We start from the raw sequence: 23,132 nt of genomic DNA, 5'->3' as shown, positions 1-23,132 counted from the left end.
TGCATATGCCAATGACTACTGAATTTTTAAAACATGATAAAGCAGAGTCTAATGAAAGAAGTTTCTCTCATTTCTCAAAATGTGCAGTCTTAACTAAAAACCGTAAATCCAAGATAAGCCTCTGCTGACTGCAGAAAACAGCATTCTGAAATAAGTCCCATTCAGCCTCAGAGTTTCTTTGAACTCCTTGCAGTTTAGAGATAAAAAACAGCTTATTGATCAATGATAACTGTGTGATCTGAGACAGTTATTTGTGCTGCAATTTCACCCATGCTTCTTCCTGGGCAAGATGGTGCCTGGGGACACAATTTTCTGTGACCAATCTGAAGAAAACAGAACTTTGAAAATTAGGATGTCTGTTCAGCCCACCTTGGAGATCTTTGGAACAGAGCAGGGAAAACCCACCTGCAGCGTGAGTCCCCTGTGGAAGATACTTGTGACCGTGGGCTAAGAATCTGGTTTTCCATTTCTACTTAGCTTTGATATTCAGGTTTGAGCTGTTCTTCTGCCTCTTCAGCTACAAAAACACGCTTTCTAAACTCATTTAATGGATTGTATAATTTTGAGCTAAAAGAAATTGTTACATGATTTAGTTTTTCAAATCAATATATGCCATTAACAATAGTGAAATAACCTTAAAAAGTGAAAGGGATTTTTAAAATCACTGAAATAGCATTGCTGCATTTTGCAGGCCTAAAATACTCAGTTGGCAATTTGATATCTTTTGGAGAATAAAGCATGGAGGATCTTAACCACATCACTCCCCTCTCTAGATTACTTCTGTCCTTCAGCATGTTCCTAAATAGATTAGGACCTAGTGGTGCTGGTTCCGTGTTTTCAAAGAACAAACTCTGTGAGATTCCGCAGGGCACATTTTGCCTTCATGAGAAGCCTGAAATAAAGTACTTAAGTTCCGTTAATTTTTTCTTAGATCTTCAGATTTCTAAGGTATGTGCACTCTTTCCCTCTTAGCTCCTTACACCTGTGATATGCAGGTAAATATGCTTCATATCAGCACACAATGGGATATTTCAATTCATAGATCATTAACCTTATCAACAAAAGAGATTATTGTTATCTGCAACTATGCAGCATGCCACAGATTTCTATTTTCCAAATGAGTGCCACATAAAATAGTCCATCAATTTCAGGAAAATATTTTATCTTGATTCTAATATTAACCCTGATAGAAAGTCCACCATAGTCAAGCTTCCCGGATTTTAGATTATTCAGTAGCAATGAAATTACAGATGTTCACATTTAATACATTCTCCCAATTAAAACCTGATATGCTGGAGCCTGCTGGTTTGAATGAAAACTCTTGCACCTTTTGAGAATTGAAGATATAATAAATATTCATGTGATCAGCTGCATAACATTGAAAAGGACAGCTGGCTCGGTAAGATTCATTTGCTTGGTTTACTATCTATATCCGTTAACATTAGGAAAGATTGCAAGAATTTATCTGCTGGAGGGCTTAATAGATAAACTAGAGGTTTAGGTTTTTTCCCCTTAACTGATCATTTTTGACATTTAACTACTATATAAGGGGAAAAACCAGAAAGCTACTTTCTACAAAATACAGTCTCAACAGTTATGTCTAAAAGTACTGAATAGATGTAAAAAAAATTCTTGATGTAAACCAGAAAAGCATTATTTATTGGCAACATCTTCTTAGAATCAGCTACTTCTAGCATATGGGTCTCCCAATTGAAAAGAAATTTTTACTTCTGAAAAGTAAGAGGCTGATAGATATATACAGTGTTAGAAGCAGTATCTGTATTCAGCAACTACTCTGGCTTTATGTGCAGCTGACCCAAGCATACGGACCCTCATGTGTAGCGCTACAGATTTTACTCTTTCTTTTCTATGACATGAAGCTGTGGGAAGGTTGTTAATTTGTGTAATTGAGAGCAAAAATGGGTGATTTTATCAAATAAAAATAGTATAGAGAAAAGTGTGAATTTGTAGTTACCAGTAAGTTTCTGAAAGCAGACCTTATCCACTTTCTAAATGTAAAGATTTCTTTTAAATCATTTTTTCTTTTATTTTTTTAATTTAAGATCTCTTTGGATAATGAGCTTAGAGCCGATCATTGCACAATTAACTACCTTCTGGGAAAGCATCAGCTGCTTGGTGCCAGTGCTGGGTCACTTCGTGTTCCTGACACAAATGCTGTAAATACCTGAAGGAGATATAGCAGGAGAGGTTAATGGCTTCAAATATTTTAGAAGTTTTAGTGCTCTCAGGATTCAAATCTTACTGAAGTGATGAATTTTTTAAAAAACACACTGCAGAAAAGTTAGATCCCATCATAAGTTCCGTTGTTACGAAATTCTTCTGTAGCCTTGCTGGTCTCTGCTAGATTTTTTTGGATCTAGGATTATGACTTCTGCCTTGGAAGGATTTATTTTTCTTAAGGTAGATACCCATATCACTCTTGAGTACCACATTTTGGGTGACTTGATAGTATTAGAGAAAAAATCCTATACATCTATTTTGAAGGACCGTATGTTTAATATACATATAAACTGTATGTCACCAATTTCCCACGTTTTCAACAGTTAAAAAAATCTGTATAAATCCCTGCTTACAGCAATATTTTTCCCTTGCAGTCTCATCCATTGGTAGCCTGAGAGAACTAAGAAATTAATTGTCCTGCAAAGGGGCAGCTTGTTTTCTGTGCTAAGTCTTAGTGTGAATAATGGGATTCTTGAAAAAAAAAGCGACAAATCCAAGTGTTTCTGGATAGCCTGCTAATATTAAATGCTGCTCAGGTAACTCAGTGTTTTGAAATAAGTGGATCAAATTCTCTGCAGAGTCTAATCCTGGCACGTGCTGCCACTGTTCGAAATGTACATATGTTGGGAGAACAGCTTGTGCTGAATTCTTAAAAGAGGTGTGAATAGATTAGTAAAAATTTTTAAGGGCGAGTGGAATCATTTACCACCAGTCAATTGATCTGGGACTTCCTTTAAAAGGTTATATTATTAAATGGCCTGCTTAGATGAAAATAAGGCACTGAAGGGAATTTAGGAAAAAATACGATGTGTTAACAAAGCTCTAATTAAATGCTAAACATGGAAGGTTTCTTGCCAAGAAGAGACCTGTGATGCTGGGAGAGACGGAAAAGCTGCGCAGCTCTGCACTGTCCCTGGCCATGATCAGTGGCAGAAAGGAGAGCACCTAAAGCAGACAGGGACCTTCCCTAGGCATCTCTTCAGCTTTCACAATTACGACTTTCTGATTTAATCAGCAGAGGCTGTTTTCTGCTTCTGACTGCCATGCGGTCTTTCTCTGAATCTTTGCTAGTTCAGTGCCATGATTTGCCGAAACTATCAGCAATACTCAAACTTTAGGTGCACAGCAGTAACTACTGCTAGTTTGTTTCATTTGCTGTTCTTTTTCTAACTCTTAAAATTATATTTAATGTTTTACTGAGTTCATGTTTTTAGAGAAGTACGCACACTTATTTCAAGATCTCTTGAGTGGTAATAACAAATGTAGGGCTCATCTCTGCTCAAGCTTAGACAGGGTTATTTTTTCCCCAGGTGCATCATCTTGCGTTTCTTTTCATGAGAACTTGTCTGCCACTGCACTCAGCCCACTTGATACCGACAGTTTTACAGCTCTTACACTCCTGGTTTGGATGTGACCATTCTAAATGAGAAAAACTCTCCATTTTTGAAATTCACAGTTCATTTCTACCTTTGTTCCTTAGCTTTTACCTAATTAATCCCCTATGAGAGTAGCTCCTTCTTATCCCTTCACAGTAAGTATTTCACCACCAAAGGCTCTTAAAAATGAAAAGCTTTGTAACATATTCTAACATTTTCACATTTTCATGAACAACCTGCACATCAGATGACCTGCATCCCTTAGAAGCACTTGTGTTTGTAAATAAATCCTTAAATAAGTCCTCCCCTCCCAAGGCAGCAGCAGGGACCATGGTGGCCAGGATATTGTGGCTTAGGAAGAAGCTCAGGCAGAGGTCCTCTTGGGAAAGCAAGCAAAGACCAGAAACTCCTTGGGATATTAACGGGAGAGAAGGAGCCAGGAGATAACCTTCTCCTCATATTGTCTAGAAATGCACAGAAACCTGCTTCTGCTGAATGGCTGTGAGTTTCAATGGTAATTTACTAGATTTGCCCATAAAAATTTCTCCTTTAAAGAATCTGATAGAGATTCAGGTACCTTCTGCAAAAGCTTTCCATATCCCGCTCTGCAGCAAGTTCATATGACAACATGTTGCACCAATATAACCTCAGAAGAGAAGCATAAAAACCTCAAAAACCAAAGTGCAGTAGAAAGGTACCTTGACAAACACGAGCTTTGTTCTGAAGGTCACCAGCTGTTGATCCCTTCATAACATAGCAGGATGAAGAGAGTGCAGTGTAGAGTAGATACCTTTATCAGGAAGGTAAAGGCCATTAGGTTTAAGACAAAGAAAAAAGAATACAAAGTTCCTCTTTCTCCTTCCCTTCCCTCTTCTCAGGATTTGGAGCAGACTCAGACTCTCTCAGCTCTCCCACCACCAGCTTTGATTCTAGCAGACATCTCAAACATGCAGACATCTGCTTTATTCACTTGTCAGGTGCAAGAAGTCCAACAAAAATTGTTCTGGCAAATTAATAGGTCTTCCAACCTGCCCACCCCCCTCACTACTGAAATGATGCCTCTACTTAATTATTTAGGCTAGCAAAAGCATCTTCTTTGGGGTTAGAAATGGCAAGTATGAGAATTTTAACTATGTCATCTCAGCCATAATCCTTCCTTTTTTTCTTCCTACTAAATATCTTGCTCTTTCATATAAGGCAGTCTCATTTTCCAGTCTCCACTGGTGTATAGAGCAGACATAGTAATTTCAGACAGATCTTTTATTACATATACCAGCAACAGGCATGTTTTGGTGACTGTAAACTCTTTCAGTGTCAAGTTACTCTTTTACTTGCTTACTTACTGATCTGCATGCATGGCAGTTATGAGTCTGCATTGAAGGCAAAATAAGTGCATGTTTTATACAAAGTGTGGCTATCCATATTTAGTGTACTTTAAAACATAGAAAGGTTTAGACATAAATTAGACATAAAAAAGTTGTGACATAAATTAGGTGCTTATTTCCTAAATAGACTAGTTGTGTCCATATTACTAAAGCCATAATTTAATTTGTATTCTTGCCTGAACTGTAGTGATAAAGACGCATGCAGTTTGATTATGGCTTGCACTTCAAAGTACTCACTTATATTTTTAGTTCTCAGAAAATTAATTTTTAACACTGTAAACAACACTTGCATCCATACTAGAAACAAAAGTCACTTTGAGGTATGTGTGTTGTGACTGCATGAGATGTACAATCTGTGTTCGTCACCATCACCTTCAGGGAATTTTTATCAGAGGGCTGAGAAATTTGTTCTGCAGTGGTGGAGTATTCTGTACCCATCTCCTGTTAGAGCTTTGTTTTATATGAGCATTGATAGTCTAGATATTTTTAAAAAAAAAAGTTTGATTAATCTTTTCTTTCACCATTTTCCAAGTTCTCTTTAGATATTAGAATTTTAAGGATGTATTATTTAAAAACTTTTTTTTTTTAAAAAAAAGGAAATATGAGTGTTTTTAAACACCAGTTGCAGGTGGATAGTGAGGCCAAGCAGCTTTGTGCTGTTTGCCAAGACCAAACTGTGGGATTAGTGAGGGATACTCAGACACCATTAGGATATTAATGGAATATATGGTCTAATTTGATTGTGATAAGCATATTTATGAGTAGTAGAGAGAAAGAAAAATAGCATTCTCTTTGGGGAGCCTAGATAGAGAGAAGACTAAGGTATAGTATATGCATTTAGTTAAAAAACAGAGGAGAATAGGGAAGAAACACTGGGAGAAGGATCAAGAGTAATATTTAAAAGATTCAGTGGAAAATGAGGGAAAAAACAGAAGAGAATGGATAGAGTACACAGAAAGGTGGAGAACCACAGAGAAGAGCAAAAGGAGAAGCAAAGCTGATCTGTAATGTTTTGAGAATGTCTGTGTGGGTGGGGTGTGTATTTGATGTAGTAAATGTGTCTATGCACTCCCAATTAACTGTAAATTCATGCTGGCATGTATCTAATTAGAAAGCTGCACATCTCAATAATCTTCAGTATGATTTCTATTTATCAATTAACGTATTTGAATGGAGGAGGAGAACAATTTAGTGAACCCTGCGCATTTTCAGTAATAACATCCCCTTGTATATAAAATAAATCATGGTTGTAGTGCTTCTATTGCAACATGCAAGTAAAGAAATTCTGTAAACTAGAAGGTGGGAGGCAATTTATGACTACTACTTATTGTGCAAATTTATACCCTTCACTATTTTAATGTCTTATTTTTCTCCTGTTCTGTTTATTGTCTTGTTACGTGCCACGTTTGCAAACTAGCTGAACCACAAACTGATTTTGGACTTCATATGTATATGCCATGAATATATGCACATCTGGATTCTGAATTTTTAGTGAAATCTCTACTGTGTTAATGCAAATGACACTGTGTAAGAATTTATGTTCTTACATGATTATATAAAAGCTGTTTTTTAATTCATATGGAACTTTCTTCCAAGTGAACTCATTTTCTTTTGCTTGTGAACATTGCCACTTATTTCAGCATGTGTTAACTGTGACTACTGTTCTTTGTCTAGCTGTACCCCATAAAATAGGGCGGATAATTGATGGAAGTCCTGCAGATCGCTGTGCAAAACTTAAAGTTGGAGACCGGATCTTAGCTGTGAATGGCCAGTCTATTATTAACATGCCTCACGCAGATATTGTGAAGCTAATTAAAGATGCAGGTCTCAGTGTAACTCTTCGCATCATTCCTCAGGAGGGTAAGTCAATGGCCCTTAAAAACAAGAAGAAAATTTTAAGTAGCCTCCAATTAGCTTGAATTATGTCACCTCTTGAAAAACGTCTTTTGTTTCTCTTTCTCAGCTGTAATGTACAGCACACCAACATTACAGTCTTAGAACCAGCTCAAATAATATCTGAATTCTTGAAAAGGTTTCTAGTTATGAAAAGGGTATTTAAAGGAAACCTGGAGAAACCTGAGATAGCTGAGTACTGGAGAGTCAGATTTAACATCTTTGTGAAGAATTGTCTTCTACATGGAAAAGCATCCTACAAGAAAGACAAGTTTTGAGTTCATTCCCTTACAGCCTGCCCTAAACCAAACCAAAGTTTGGCAAAGTGACTCACAAGAAACTGCAATGGCTGTCACCAAGCTAGCAGCTACCTGTCACAAAAACTGATATGAAGGAAGAGTTCAGATTTGGTAGTTTCTTCCCTGTTTATCACTGTAAATGTACAAGGCTGTAAAGAACTGAACCTTAAATTATCTCATTTATAAGGTGAGGATAAGGGGACAGACTCATTCGTCTGGTCATTACTTCACAGCTATCAGTGAAGATTTTTTGCGTTGATTTTGTGGGGTTTGGGGTTGATTTCAGGGCTTTTTTTAGTGTAGTGATATGCTGTACAAGTGTATGAATTGTATCATATTAATGATGCTTTATATACAATGCTTTATACCTCAGCAACAAATACCATTAAAACTGAGAATGTCCCACAGCAAGTAATGTAATTACTTAATGATCCATGCTCCTGTTAGATGACCTTCACCTTCTGCTGCTGCATCCAGCAGCGGGACAAGGAAATAGTCTGACACTGGCCAGGGACTGCAACTGGAGGAACTTACCTACTTTGTTAAATGAATTCAGTGAAGGGAAAAACACAATCAAACACAAGTTCAGAATTCACACCAAAGAGCTGCTGTATAATCACTGGAGGTCGGTTTTGCAAGCATCTACAAACAAGTGTGATGCTTATTTAGGCCTTCCTGGTACCCACATTAATTCATATGAGCAAATTGCTAATAGTTCCGTGTTAGAGATGCATATCTTAAATTAGAAAGAAAGTACAGGTACGTCTGAGATGCAATGCTACAGGGTGTTTGTGGGTGCTAGTGGTGAGAAATTATTTGTTCCCAAGGCAAGGCTTCCCTGTGTGACTGTGTGACACTGGACACCTAATTTGCCTTCTGATATTAGCTTCCCAGCTTATAAAATTAGAAAAAATCTAATATCTCTGTAATGTACTTTCAGGTGAAAAATACTATATAAATGCAAAGCAGTTTTAGAAGCAGCTTATGATTTGACTACTTCATCCATAGTTATGAGAGCAATGTAGAAATGAGGGACAACATTCCCAATCTTTCTCTCTGAAACTTTGCAATAGAAAAGAGACTCACAGATGCAAAATGGGCAATTAAAGCCTTAAGCATAATAATTACACAGACAAGTATTGCTCATGCCTGCATGAGGAGTGTCTTAAGTGCAAATATACAAGCTTTTTTGACAATTAAGCCAAAATTGAAAAGATTTTTAATAAAGTAGCCAAAACTTTAAAAATAATTATGAGTATAAATTAAATAGGGAGACAGCCTTTAGAAATGTGCAGTCACAGAGGACAAACTCATACGCTAAAAAATAAAAAATAAAATAATTCAAAATTCAGACTGGATTCAAATACAAAACTGGGCAAGATCTGAATTGTGCATAGCTGTTGCTGTTAGGGATGCTCAGCCATATGCATGTCCATTATGGATGCTTTGCACCACACCACACTGGCCTCAATCATTCTGTTGCACGCAGGAATAAAACCTACAATGTATAGCTTTGCTGGTGACAACACACGAGCAATTACTTCTGCAGTGCTCTGTCCTTTTCTGGATGGAGTGTCTCTTATTTACACTTCTTAATAGGTAAATGATGAGCAACATAACTGTGCCAGTGTGTCAGGAGAAATATATTCAATATGAGCTCAGTGCCAAATGTGTCTTCCCCCAAGTGCAGCAGGAAGCCTGAAGGAAGATTGGCATCCTTTATTTGTAACAAGGCCACAAGGCCACAAGTCCACATTTCCTACCCCAGCCTCTGTCTTTTTTAATTTCATGTTGTTTGGAAAGAAGGATTCTGGTTTTCTGCACTGTTCCTATGTGAAACCCTAATCATTTGGCACAATAGAGTGAAATAAAATATCAGTTTAGCTGATTAGTCAGAATTTATTGAGATTGGTTTTACTGTTGACAGTGCCCAAATATTTAAAAAGACAGGAAACTCTTGTTGAGCTCAAAGTCAGCAGAAGGTAACACAAGCATACCAGTGTTTTAGCTTTTGTGACAACAATCTCTCATCCCATAACAGTGGTGAAAGCAACAAGATCATTCATTCTCTCGAAATTAAAAGTTTTTTCAAAATTAAAATTATTTCAAGTATCTAGAAGTTGTGCTGAGTCACGTGGAGGATAAGGGAGGTGATTCAAGACAGCCAGTATGGCTTCACTAAGGTCAAGTCCTACCTGACCAACCTAGTGGCCTTCTATGATGGAGTGACTACATCAGTGGACAAGGGAAGAGCTACAGATGTCATCTATATGGATTTCTGTAAGGCCTTGGACACAGTCCCTCACAACATCTTTTTCTTTAAACTGGAGAGATATGGATTTGATGTGTGGACTGTTTAGTGGATGAGGAACTGGTTGGATGGTCGCATCCAGAGGGTACTGGTCAACTGATCAATATCCAGATGGAGATCGGTGACAAGTGGTGTCCCTCAGGGGTCCATACTGGGACCAGTGTTGTTTAATACCTTCATCAATGACCTAGACAGTGGGATAGAGTGCACCCTCAGCAAGTTTGCAGATAACACCAAGCTGAGTGGTGTGGTTGACACCCCTGAGGGACGGGATGCCACCCAGAGGGACCTGAACAAACTCAAGTAGTGGGCCCATGTGAACCTCATGAGGTTCAACAAGGCCAAGTGAAAGGTCCTGCATCTGGGTCAGGGCAATCCCCAGTATCAATACAGGCTCGGGGATGAAGGGATTGACAGCAGCCCTGCCGAGAGGGACTTGGGAGTGCTGGTGGATGGAAAGCTGGACATGAGCCAGCAGTGTGCGCTCACAGCCCAGAAGGCTCAACCATATCCTGGGCTGCATCAAAAGATGCATGGCCAGCAGGTCGAGGGAAGTGATTCTGCCCCTCTACTCTGCTCTGATGAGACCCCACCTGGAGTACTGTGTCCAGCTCTGGAGTCCTCACCACAGGAAAGACATGGACCTGTTGGAGTGGGTCCAGAGGAGGGCCATAAAGATGATCAGAGGGATGGAGCACCTTCCCTATGAGGACAGGCTGAGAGAGTTGGGGTTGTTCAGCCTGGAGAAGAGAAGGCTCCGGGAAGGCCTTATAGCGGCCTTCCAGTACTGAAAGGGAGTTTATAAGAAAGACAGAGACAAACTTTTTACTGGGGCCTGTTGCAATAAGACAAGGGCCAATAGTTTTAAACTGAAAGACGGTAGATTTAGACTAGATATAAGGAATTTTTTATGATGAGGGTAGTGAAACACTGGAACAGGTTGCCCACAGAGGTGTGAGAAACTCCATCCCTGGAAACATCCAAAGTCAGGTTGGATGAGGCCCTGAGCAACCTGGTCTGGCTAAAGATGTCCCTGCTCACTGCAGAGGGTTGGACTAGATTACCTCTAAAGAACACTTCCAACCCAAACCATTCTATGACTCTATGATTCTATGATCAGTATTTATTGGCTTTAAAAGAAAACATGAAACATGGAAGCAATTTGCCTTGTTCAGCTGGGGTTTAAATGATAGAGATGTCAACCAGAGTTATAGAAGTGATCAAGATTTCAAATCCCACAGACTATCAAAAGGAGCCCATTAGGTTCTGATGTCTTAAAATCTAATTATAACCCAAGAGACTAAAAGTGACAAAGCATAAATTTTCAGAGGTAGTTTGTGACCAAAAATTTTTATTGTCTACCTTTGCCCTTTATTAAATGCTGTGCTGTGACAGGTCTTTAATCTCCAGCTTCCCATTATGCAGAGCTGAACAGCCCAGCCTCAGCCCCCAGCTCGGAGAAGCAGAGCCCCATGGCCCAGCAGCACAGCCCCATGGCCCAGCAGAGTCCCCTGGCACAGCAGAGCCCTGTCGCCCAGCACAGCCCTGTCACCCAGCCACCACCTCCACAGCCCCTCCAGCTGCAGGGACATGAAAACAGGTAAGAGTGGCTCCTCCAGCCTCTGCCTCCAGTGAGGACCACGGGACACCCTTGTGCTGGGTCTTCATGCTGTTTCAGCAGCTGTGAGCCATCGCTTGTGGGCTCTGACAAGCCACGGTCCCCTGATTGCGCTCGCAGAGCATGAATTGTGCATGCCAGGATGATCTGTAAGTCTCGTTCAGGTATGAAACACGTTATTATGAGCAAGGGTTGTTTAAGCCAGCCTTCCTCAAATATCCATCAGAATTGTATGTTTGCCATGGAACTAAACACTGAAGTATTCTTTGCTAATAATTTCATTGCTGACATGCTACATCCTTATATCACTATAATGTACAAAATATGGGTATATCAGTATCTGATTGTCAGGTGGCCTTTTTTTTCAATATATTACCTGTTGGTTTGTTGGGTTTTTTTTTTTTTTTTTGGTCTACTAGGGTTCTGGGGTCAGGAAGATATTTTTATAACAGGTTTTATCTATGGTGTATCATTTTCCAAGAAATTTCCTGTATGTAATTTATGCATATGCATTGACAAATTTATCTGTGATGGAAATTAAACAGTAGGGGGATAGAAATTTTGTGACCAGATGTATCAAAAGCTGTATATATAAAAAGCACACTCAGGCTGTGGGATGATACAACTTTCTGTGATCTCAAATGAACACTATTTAGTCTTTGGATTAATTTTTGGCATGTCAAATGAGGCTGATTACACTGACTGTCTTTATGCTAATCTTCAGTAACCAACATACCTCATCAAGACCCTCTTCCCTAAATAGTAGATGCTGGTTACAGGATTGTAACTTTTTGCTTCTGGGGATACTTGAGTTCAGTTGTGATTTAGACACTATGCCCTCTAATTCTCCTTACTACAGATGTAGCACTTTCACTTGCACAAAACTATTTGCTCTCAATTAGTCACACCTGGCAAATTTCTTTGACTTGTATTTCATTGAGTAGTTTTTCCAAAAGTAATCAGCTCCTGAAAGACATATGTTTCTGACAAAGTCCAATGCAAAGCTTTCACAAAAGTCTCTCTGCACAGTTGTAAGTCAGTATTCAATGTCTGTTGAACTGGGAATTTTCAGAGGGGACCAATAAACTATACTAATTAAAGTTCCAAAAAGAAATTCCATAATAGTTTTACTGAAAACCTAAGCTATAATCGGTCCTGTCACCATTTACATATTCAGCAAAAATTACAGTGCCCCCATCTGTAAATAAAAGCTTCATCTTCTGGGATACAGCTGTGATTGTATATTGGGAGCCTGCCTAAGGATGAGACTTATTCCAGGAAAAGGTCCGTTATTGCTAATTCATATAACATCATTTTTCACTAAATGGTATAAATGAGATTACAGCTTGTTTAGCTAGCCATGTTCATCGTTTCTGTATCAAAATCAAAATACTATATTTAAAACTCTTAGGAATAATAACTAGTATTTTTACTTCCAATATTAATAAGGCTCAGTATCACAGTAAGCCTGTTTGTTCTCTGTCTTATTTTTACAGGACCATGGTACTGAGAAAAGTAAGAGGATTGCATGCATACATACAGGTCTTATTATAGATGCCATGTACAGGTTTTAAAAGAAAATGTGGCAGAAGGCTATTTTCATCTTCTCTGAAAAGTGAATGGGAAATAGTTCTAATATTTTTGTGTCTGGTTAGACATTCAGCTAATTAAAGCTAGTGTGTACAAAGATTTGCCATAATGTTGCTGTAACATTGATAAAGTGTTAATAGAGTAATGAAGTTTTGAAACATATCTGAAGCATTTTGAAATGTTTAGATTATTTAGATTATCTTTTTATACATAAATTAACGTGATCAAAAACAATGCTCTCATTTTTTCAAAACGTAATTTTTTTTAATCAATAAGTACATTTCAAAATCCCTTTCACAGTCTACATGCGTCCATGTATCTACACGTGTACATACACATACGTGGTCTCTTGGTGGACTGAAAACTTCCTGGATGTTATTAAAGCAGAGTTTGAAATGTGTATCTCCTGTGTAGGAAAAAAATATTTCCTTTGGCACCTAGGGAAGAGTGTAAAAACATCTGCTATGTGAACATTTTTGTCAAATCCAACTCAAACCACCGTTACAGAATTACCTTACTAAAAAAGGTTCGGGACTTCCTTTGTGCGCATTAAGCATGTTACATGGATGAAGTACAGGGGTTTGTAGTAAGAAATATTCCGTACTTCACCATGAAGTGTGAAATGCCATTGTGCACCATTTCCGTGTGGTAAGGGAGCTGCTCATTCCCATCTGAGTAAATTAATTAACTACTTGCTGCACTACAGAAAGTCACATTTTCTTTCAAATGTCAGGACTCATCTTCCTGGAACCAGTTACCTATTAAAGCAATATTTTGCTTGTTATTAATTCCTCATTAGCCAAATTTGTTTTCTTTTCACCCTGTGTTACTCCTATGTGTAACTAGTGATACGACCTTCTACAGGCTTGTAGCCAGATAGTATTACTGGGAGTGTGTAATAATAATAATAATACATACTATGTTAACAGATTTTATATCAAAGAATACCTTTCATTAAAAACATAACAGCTAGTACAAAGAATATCCTTTTTTAACCTTAAGAAGCTCACAATAATAATAGTTTGTATCAATGAAACAGAGGGGCTATAAATGACTGCACTGATGTTTCATTTAATCTATAGCAACCTTAACTCTGGAAGAAAGCGCTTTATAAACTCAGTGCTCACATTATTTTGTAGGGAGTATTGTGGGTGTTTTCACATGCAGTTTCATCTTCCAAGTAGGCAAGCTAAGTGGGAATCAAGATGCTTTTCCTGTTCCTGTCCCTTTGAGCTAATCTTGATCTCACTGATACAAGCTGGAAAATTGCACGGTACGACCGGAGGGAAAATTGCTTAAATCCATGTTTCAAAAGCGCTCATTGGTTTTGGATGACTTGACTATTCACCCTCAAAAGTTTTGCTTCTCTGTGAAAATTTGTTTTATGCAGTCAGGCAGTTTGCTTTCACTGTTCAATATTGCATGTAATTCATATTCTTAACGTTTTGCCACTTTCTGAAACTGAGTCATTTTGCCTTTCTCAGTTATAGGTCAGAAGTAAAAGCCAGACAGGATGTGAAACCTGATATCCGGCAACCTCCATTTACAGACTACAGGCAGTCCTCAACGGACTACCGACAGCCTCCGCTGGACTACAGGCATCCTCCGGTGATGGATTACCAGCAGCCACCACCTCTCGACTACAGGCAGCCACCCTTGATAGATTACAGGCAGCATTCACCCGACACCAGGCAGTACCCTCTGTCAGACTACAGGCAGCCCCAGGTACAAACTGAAATACTTAGAACACTCCTAAACCGAAAGCATTAGGGTCTGCAGAAGAAATCACGAATATTGGTAAAAAAGATGACATTATAGAAGAAAAAGGCATCTTTATTGTTTTTACTCTGAGTTACTATTTCTCTGTAGAGAAGAGTACTTGAAAACCATTAATATTAATGAAGAACTATGTTATCTGTCAAATAGCACTACATTTATAATTGTGTGACTGTAATGCTAAATAAATGTTGTTTTCAAGGTACTGAAGAGTTAAATAAAAGTTCTACAATAAGCTGTCTTTGCATCAGCAGAGGAATATTTTCATTCCTAGGAACATATTACAGTCAACAAACAGAGGATGTACTTAGGTCAGACTGCATTTCCACAGCACTGTTGAAAAAGAAGATTTTATCTAATCTGAATAATTAAATAAATGTGAATCCTGATTGATAAGATAACATTTCTATTGGTAACAGTCTGGATGAGGAGAAACCAACTCGTGCAACTAGTTTCTTTGACATCAGGCATGAGCTTACAAATTCAAAGAAATAAACCTTAGATGAGAAGTTGTGTCACCTCGGCCAAGATTCTGCTGATGACAAATACTTACTGACAGCTGTGAAGGTTTGAGGGTTTAGCCCAAAGTTCAGACTTCCATAAACATCCTCTGTTGTCCTTACATAAAGGCAGAAAAAAACAAAGGCCATAAAAATATTAAATAAGGGAATGTAAACTTCTGGACACTATATGCTGGAACCATATATAGATGGTTTCTATGTCAGTATTTTCAAAGCCAGACACATAAACTGTATCAATGGAAATATCCAGATTCTTAAATGGGATACAGAGAACCCTCTGAGAATGTTATGCATTTCAATATCTAAGTAGCAAATTACCATCCACATGTGCATACCCAGTAAGATGCTTCTCAGCCTCTAGAGAGTTGCTTAGCCTGCCTCTTTGTCACCATCTCCAATGTAATTATCTAACCACTGGTGTACATAATCCAAGCTTGCTCTTGTTTTTCTGCTGTTCCCATGGGTCTCGCACTCTTGCGATCAGAAGCAACAGAGCAAGTTCCCAGAGCAAGACCCCTCTACGAGGCTGGTAGTTAGCGTCCAGCAAGGAAAAACTGGAAAGGTGAATCTCAGTCTCTGAAGGACACAGAAAGGGTGAAACTCAAATCTCCTACTTCCCACCTCCTTCTCACGGCACATGTTTTAACCAAAGTGATGAGAGTTGCTCTGCTTTGTAACTCCATGCACCCCAGCCTGCTCATCATGTTAACTTCTGCCAGGAATTTAGGAGGTGTCTCCCCTACTAATTTTTAGATGCGATGATGCTTATACAGGAACACCTCACTTATCAAAACAGCACTTCCATATAGACACAAACACTTAAACTAGGGTGCCGCGAAAGTATTGAGGGTGAATATGGAAACCATCCAGAGAGCTTTTGGTACCAGAAACTGCTGGAAGATGCCCTTTCAGGGTGGTTCAGACTTAGGCATTTGCATCTTGTTAAAGTAGTTTTTCAGAAACAGCCAAAGTCTGTCAGTGCAGAAGTATACTTTGAAGGTCTGTTTGCTTATATCAATTGGATAGATGCACTTCTGAAGAGAAGCGTTTTAAAGTTTTCTTGAATGTATATGATGACATTCATATGGTTAATTGTCTTTCATTTTGTATTTGTCTGTACAGGACTTTGATTATTTCACTGTTGATTTGGAGAAAGGAGCCAAAGGTTTTGGGTTTAGTATTCGAGGAGGAAGGGAGTACAAAATGGATTTGTATGTGTTGAGGTTAGCAGAAGATGGACCAGCAATAAGAAATGGAAGGATGAGGGTAAGTAAAATGCATTGTAACAATTTTTTTCAATATTTACAGGTCTGTTTGTTGATGGGGTCAAAGAGAAGGCAATTTTTTCATCTCTGATCAGGTTTTAAGGAACCAGTGCCAAATACCTCTTATGATGTAAACTTGTTCTGTAGGAGTTCAAGAAACTAGTTGAAGCAGATAGTAGGTCTGTTTAGTTTCTTTGCAGAATAAATGTATTCCTTCTTGTTGATAATAGCTTTTACTGTGTTAAACATTTTTATCCTTATTCTTTCATTCATATCTAAGCAACTTAAAAATCTCTGACAAAATGTTTGATGTTTCTTTGATAATAATATCGGCATAATTAACAGTTATGTCTCTGATCACAAAAGCAAAGTGATAGCTATATGACACTTAGCGGATAACTACGAAACCTAAGACCTGGTCTGTGTTATTTTACTAATTTAACCAAGATGCCTTCATAGTGTTTGCTAAGTTTGTTTATTGATATTATTCTATCTTGTTTGTAGGGATCAGTTTTCACTATTTGTCTGCATAGGTCTTAGTGCATTTGAGTCCCCTATTTATAGAAATCACAGTAACACTACATCCATGTACTAAATCTAAAAGCATTCACTTAAGAAATTCCATGATTAAAAAAAAAAATTACATGTTCTGTGTAGGAAAAATAACCTAATCAAAAATAGAAGGTTTTAATCTGTGCAGTTGTGCTAAAGAGGAGGTATGAACTCATCAAGGGTTGCTGATACCTTGCAGAATAGTGAGTACTCAAAAAGAAGAAGAGAACATAGGTGAGACTACCAAGAGTCAACATAACAAGATTGTTTATGTATCTAATTAGTGCAGCTTCGTTGAACCAATATTTAATTATAAAGATGGGCAATGGAAATTGTGTTCTGTACAGTAATAATAGCAGATTTTTCAATGTCATGGTTGTTAAACAGATTCTGTTTCATGATCCTAACAATCTCATCAAGTTTGACTTCATACTGAAAGAGCATTGTCATCAGTCTAAAAATACAATCAGAGACTTTCTGTATATAACTCAGGAGTTTAATATGCTTCAAATCACTCTTACCTTGCCCACCTTGTAGAATTGTAGAATGCAGTTAGTCCTCAGTCATGTAAACCCCTGGCACTGGGAGCTTGCGTAAGGGAGCAATGGCATAAGCAGTCCCTGTGACAAGGAAGCCAGGGGCAGGCAGGCAGGCAACAGGTAACTGAGAAACACTCCCACAATATTTGTTGTGTGAAATATAGGTGAGTCCATGCTGCAGCTAGAACCTTAACTTAAGAATATCTTCTCCTCTGAGTGTTTTCATTCTTTCCTTTACTATAGCACTATTATAGCCAGTTGCTCTTAATGAAAAGCCGTAAGCAAGATGTACATTAACAGCCATAATATGATTAAAGATGGGGAAAAAGTTGTGCTTTTAATAAGCTCTGGAATCACATGTTTGGAAACATATGGCTAAGACTACAGAACAGAAGAACAACGCCTTTGGAGAGGGTTCATTTCAAATAATAGCCTGTATTAGGCAGAAAACCAACCTGTTAAGATCTGTGCATCATTTGAAGAAACTAGTACTACAGGATAAAGTTAGACTATCCACTCTGTGAATAGCATAAATAGAAAAAGCGTGTAAAACAAATATAGTTTTTTTCAATTTTGTTAGGAAGTCATGTATATTATAATGAAACATGTTAATATATTTTCTAAAATAACTTTTTTTAAAGCTTCTTTTTTTTTTTTTTTTTTTTTTTTTTTTTTTTATGTGGCCACAATACACAGCCAAGTGTTATTCTGGCCAAATAGTTTAAACCGGGTTTTTTCTCCCCTTTAAAAGCGTTGTACTTTGGAATCAGTTTTACCCTCCAGTCTTGTCACCAAGTCTTGTGTTGTATTCTGTTTAACAGCCGTTTTAACCTGACAATCACAAATGGGTTTGGAACTTACAAGACTCCAGTGACATATAACTGACAGACAGCAGAAGCTCAAGAAACATCTTTTTCAAAACAAAAATAGAAAAACAAAACAAAAATAATAATTGCTGAAAAGAATAGAATATATAGGAAGATAAGCAAAGGAAGCAGGGTTCTTTACGCATATTTCCTTTCCTAAATTTACATCAGCTGTTAATAATCCATGTTCATTCCAAGTTCTTGGCTGGGACCATCAGCCTGCTTGCTGCAGTTCTGTATCTCTCTGTTTCACAGGTGCATCACTATAGCAAACTATACAAAAATCTGTTCAGTGCTTCTCACTTCACATGCCATCATCTTTAAAGATAAATTCTCTGATCCTAGGCTTTCAGCACTGGGGATAATAAACCATGCTTATGTGGTAGAATCTTATCAGGAGCATTTTGCAGCTACTAGTTCTTCTCGTGATTCACTTATCTCCATTATTGTTTTACTTCCTGTTTCCTCCTCCTTGAACAGTCTTTCTTGATTAAACTGAAGCCTTGCAGAAAAACATGAAGCAGATAGCACAAGGTGCAGATCATGCTTATAGAAAGAAACAATGCACGTAACTCCACCACTAGTCCCCCTCACCAAGCCAAGAAAAGAAAAATTAAACCAGCTAAGCTGTTGAAAAAATAGGTTTTATAAAGAAACATGTTACCTGCAAAGCATTTAGATATAATAAGTAAACATATTCCACAAGTAACATTTTGTTGCCAGTCTAGTTATAGCCAGCAAAAGCCCTGATAAAGGCACATTTGTATTGATATAAATCTCCCTACTTTACAGAAATAAATAAAAAAATATAAATTATTTCAAAGAAATAGAGCTACATCTGTACTAGTGGGTTTAGAAATTTGTATATTGGAAGCAATGCAATCACTACCTGAAGACAGCTCCAGATAAGCAAGTCAAAGTCTGAATGTTGTATTCTGTTAGTGGGCACTACAAAGCTGTAGTGATAGGCTGAGCCCAACAGCTATATTCCACTCAGACAAGTGTTAAAAAATCTCAGGCTCTATCAGCACACATTCAAAAGATTCTGAAGTCTAAATACATGTAAAAGTGTTATGCATTACAGATGAAGAGTATAAATTTAAAGAAGTAAAAACTAAGATTATAGGAAATCAGATGTAAATAAAGAACTGGTATGGAACTTTCTCTTGTAAAAGGGAAGGGAGTATATCCATTACTGAGGAAGGTAAGTATGAAAGGAATACAATATACCAGTAATAGGAGCAAAGGGAAATTGAACAAAAAGGCAATGATGAAACAACATGAAGAAAGTGACACCTAAATTGGGCATCCTTATGACATGTTCAGTTTGATCTTCAGGCTTTTATGAACTGCAGTGAAGCCTGGAAGCAGATGAGAGAACAGACAGACTCATAGAGCCAGCACTGGAAGTGATGGTCTTCCCCTGACCCTGCCAGAATTGTCTGGTTTTGAAAAGATTGATGGAAGGGGGAAAAGGGTTTAATGAAGTTTGTTATCACATCACCATTTCCAACCAGAAGTCCTGGTCTTCCTTCCCACTGGGAGTGGCATGCTAGGCACTTTGTGTTTTTATTTGAAACAAATCCACTGAGGAACATTCCATTTTAGGATCACGAGATCTAAAATAGTCTTTAATTGACGTTCATGACTGATGGAGCTTTCTGCTTTGATTTTCTGTATAATTGTTCTCGGAACCAGAAAGGTGAAAGACTAGTGAGTTGATGTCATATAGAGTTCATCAATCTCACCAGCATATTGCTTTTTCTACTCCAGGATCCCTTTCTGCCAGCCTATATAGACACTGCATTATGTCTTAGGGTTCTACAAATCATTCTCTTAAAAACAGTTTTAAAACTTTCACAGGCTTATTATACTGTTCTTAGTAGTGGCACTTTTACATGCACTGAGACTTTTATTTGGGCTTATAGACTCTACTTCTGCAGAAAGCCCAAGCATACATCCTAGTTTAACTTCGATTCATCTGTTACTAGACATGGGAAGGAAATGTTTATCAAAGGACCCAGAAATCTACAGGAAGAAATGTTTCTTCACATGCATTCTTTGCCTGCGTGGTTGGTAAAATATTCTCAAGCACTGTTAGAGAGCCACAACCATAAAGATGTAACTTCATGTAAAACTATACGTGAGGTCATAAACCACAACTAACTTCGGTAGGATTTTACTGCAGTTCATGGATAACACATATGGAGATTCCAGGGAACCTCAAAGCTGCACTGGAGGTAAATACAGATCCCTCTTAATTCTGACAGGCGAGCAGAGAGCAAGTTACAATGGTCAATTCTGAAAAGCCTACCACAGCAAAGATTTACAGAACTTGAAGCATGTGACTCAAAATACTTCCAGTAAATTAAGTGAATTTTTCACGAAGAGCAAGGTATCTTGCAAATTAGGAGTAACAAAAAGCTTCATTAGGTCTAAGGAAAAGACTACAAAAGAAAACATGACTATCCAAAACTTCAAATGGCAGATAGACTCGCTGAGAGCTCCGAGTTAAAAAAAAAAAAATCTCCATCCTCCTTTCTTTTTCAGGATACGGGAGTACCAGAAATGTAAGACTCTGTCCACACCATGGCAAAAAAGGACTGAATAGGACCATGTCTGTGCTCTGTAAGACAAGGATGTATTAAAAGAGCCAGGAGAAAAGTTTGGAGAATTATTAGTACGTTTGATATCTTATCCCAAACTGGCAGAAGTCTGAGCACATCAGGACTCTATTTCTCAAGTAATCCTAACATCAGGGAAAAAAAGTGGAACTAGTTGGTGATGGCAATATTTAAAAATAAAGCTGCAAGGCCTAGTCTCAGAGTAGGGCAAGAATATGGCACACACGCTACCAATGACAGTAGTATTGAGTTGAATGAGCCACCAGAGATGATGGATGTAACATGGTCAATGTGGAGCACAGTCCCTACAGCCTTTGAAGATACAAACACTACTGGCGACAATTTTACAGGTCTATTTAGATAAGGCTCACAATAACTCATATTTTATTTTTGTCTCACATTGAGGACAATGATCAGCTCTGCCTGCAGATCTCTATCTCTTCCTGTTTTAGAGTTGGGGAGCTACTGACTGCTCTCAGGAGAATTGTTAAGGATGGTCATAGTGTTTACTAGACATGTGAGATACAATCAACAGATCTCTTATTGCCTTGAATGATACCTCCTGCAGCCAGCATGTTTATTGAAACCAGCATCAAACAAAGAGCCTGTGGCTGAGGTCTGTAAAAATACAGAGTATCTTGCACAAATGGGTTTAGTGAATGTGAAATTCAGGAAGAATGGGGATGAAATGTCAGTTTTTATACACAACAGTCATCTGTGTCATTTTGTCACTTTGTGAGTCACATTCTTTTTTTTCACAACTTCCACAAAAGTCATACTTCTCATCTCTGACATTTCTAGTTTCATTGTCTTGTCAGCTCATTTTTCTCAGTCATGTACACCAGTTAGCCCTATCTCTAGCTTCATCATATCTCCTAACATTACATTATTTTTTCACGTCTTTTTGTAGATTTTTCTTACATATTTGCAGAACAGACATCTGAAATACAGGCACTGCAGAATTTTATATCATTCATGCTTTGCAATCCTCCTTTGACTCTTCAATCCAGTTTGTGGCTTTTCCTGCAGTCTATGCCCCTCTCTTTATTTCAGATAAACACAGAGTTAAAAATAGGCACAGGGGACAGGAAGCTCTTGCGGTGTCAATTATAAGCTTTGTGTTGTTGCATAGGTTTCTATGTGGCCTTGCTTGGTCTGTTCTAGGTTGCCGAGTGAGCAGCATAGGGAGAATCACAACAGTAACCAAGCCATGCTATGGACAACATTCCACAAACTAGCACCGTTTGTGTGTTTCGTCCTTTCCCATGATAAAAGAGTTCACACCAACCTTATTTGTGATTATTCAGGAAATTTTATCCACCTACACCAAGAATTATTCCTAGCAAAAAAGGAGAATTCAGTATTCAAGCACCAAGAGTCAAAAAAGTCAGGCAGACAAGAGGGAGTCTGTCTCTCATTTAGAAAGAAACAGAACTGAAGTTTCAAATTGTGGAAGGCATAAGCATTACATTTGAAACTGCTGTCAAAACCCATGTATGAGCATTTGACAGCATTCAAAACTGACATTTCCCTCTTTATGATTGTCCTAAATACAAGGTCAGGCAGCTTCTGGGTTTTTCCTTCTGACAACGTGATTTGTGCATTCATGTTCGCAATAAGGACAGAACACCTATGAGACTCATAACCTGATATTAATGCCCTCTCTTGAGCCATAGGAGACATAATTTTAAGTCCCCTTTGAAAAACCTAGAGGACATGTTTCTAAACAGTAGGGTGTCATGCAACAGTTGGTTGTTGCTAACTATGTCTTCCAGAAGAAATGAAATAGGATCAAGACTAACTCTTCGGGCTTCTCAAAGGAATAGCCAGTATGTAGGTAGCTATCTATTTGGGCTCTGTAAACGCTGCGTAACGGTGGAGTTTAACAAGAGGATATAAACCTATCTCCCCGGATCAGGAGACTCCTAGATGTTTCAAGTCAGGCACCAGAAATCACTTGACCTATTCTGGGTTCAGTGAATAGATAGGAAGAGCTGAAAAGTAGGAAAAGTTTAGAGCAGCTTTAGTTAATTATGTCCCTACAGTGTTTGGAACGGTTTTTATATGACGCAAAGCAGAAGCCTATGTCTTTTGTGTTCATCATGGGTTATTTCCATTTCAGCTTTCCTGATTGCTTGTTGTTGCACACATTTAGCTTCGTGTTCATCTAGTCACTTTATCACTGTATCCATTTTTAGCAGACCTTGATTTCTAGGTTTTTAAAAGATCAAAGTCATCTGTTTCCACCTGTTAAGGAATCATTCTCTGTCTGAGTC

General features: G+C 38.1%; 1 protein-coding gene across 4 annotated transcripts in view; it reads left to right on the top strand.

The window, feature by feature from the left end:
- MAGI2 (membrane associated guanylate kinase, WW and PDZ domain containing 2) overlaps positions 1–23,132 on the top strand; it is a 764,770-nt gene that overhangs the window by 706,549 nt on the left and 35,089 nt on the right. For 3 of the 4 annotated variants that reach the window (XM_086474391.1, XM_086474398.1, XM_086474383.1), the window contains 4 exons: positions 6,677–6,862; positions 10,931–11,105; positions 14,198–14,438; positions 16,133–16,276. In XM_086474391.1, the coding sequence (XP_086330517.1) occupies positions 6,677–6,862; positions 10,931–11,105; positions 14,198–14,438; positions 16,133–16,276 (746 nt within the window). Of the gene's footprint in view, positions 1–6,676; positions 6,863–10,915; positions 11,106–14,197; positions 14,439–16,132; positions 16,277–23,132 lie in introns of all 4 variants that reach the window. The other variant, XM_086474407.1, reaches the window with a different exon arrangement.

The sequence above is a fragment of the Leptosomus discolor genome, chromosome 1 (assembly GCF_034619465.1).
Source record: "Leptosomus discolor isolate bLepDis1 chromosome 1, bLepDis1.hap2, whole genome shotgun sequence".
Lineage (NCBI taxonomy): Eukaryota > Metazoa > Chordata > Aves > Leptosomiformes > Leptosomidae > Leptosomus > Leptosomus discolor.
This window is presented reverse-complemented; position numbering and strand designations above follow the sequence as displayed.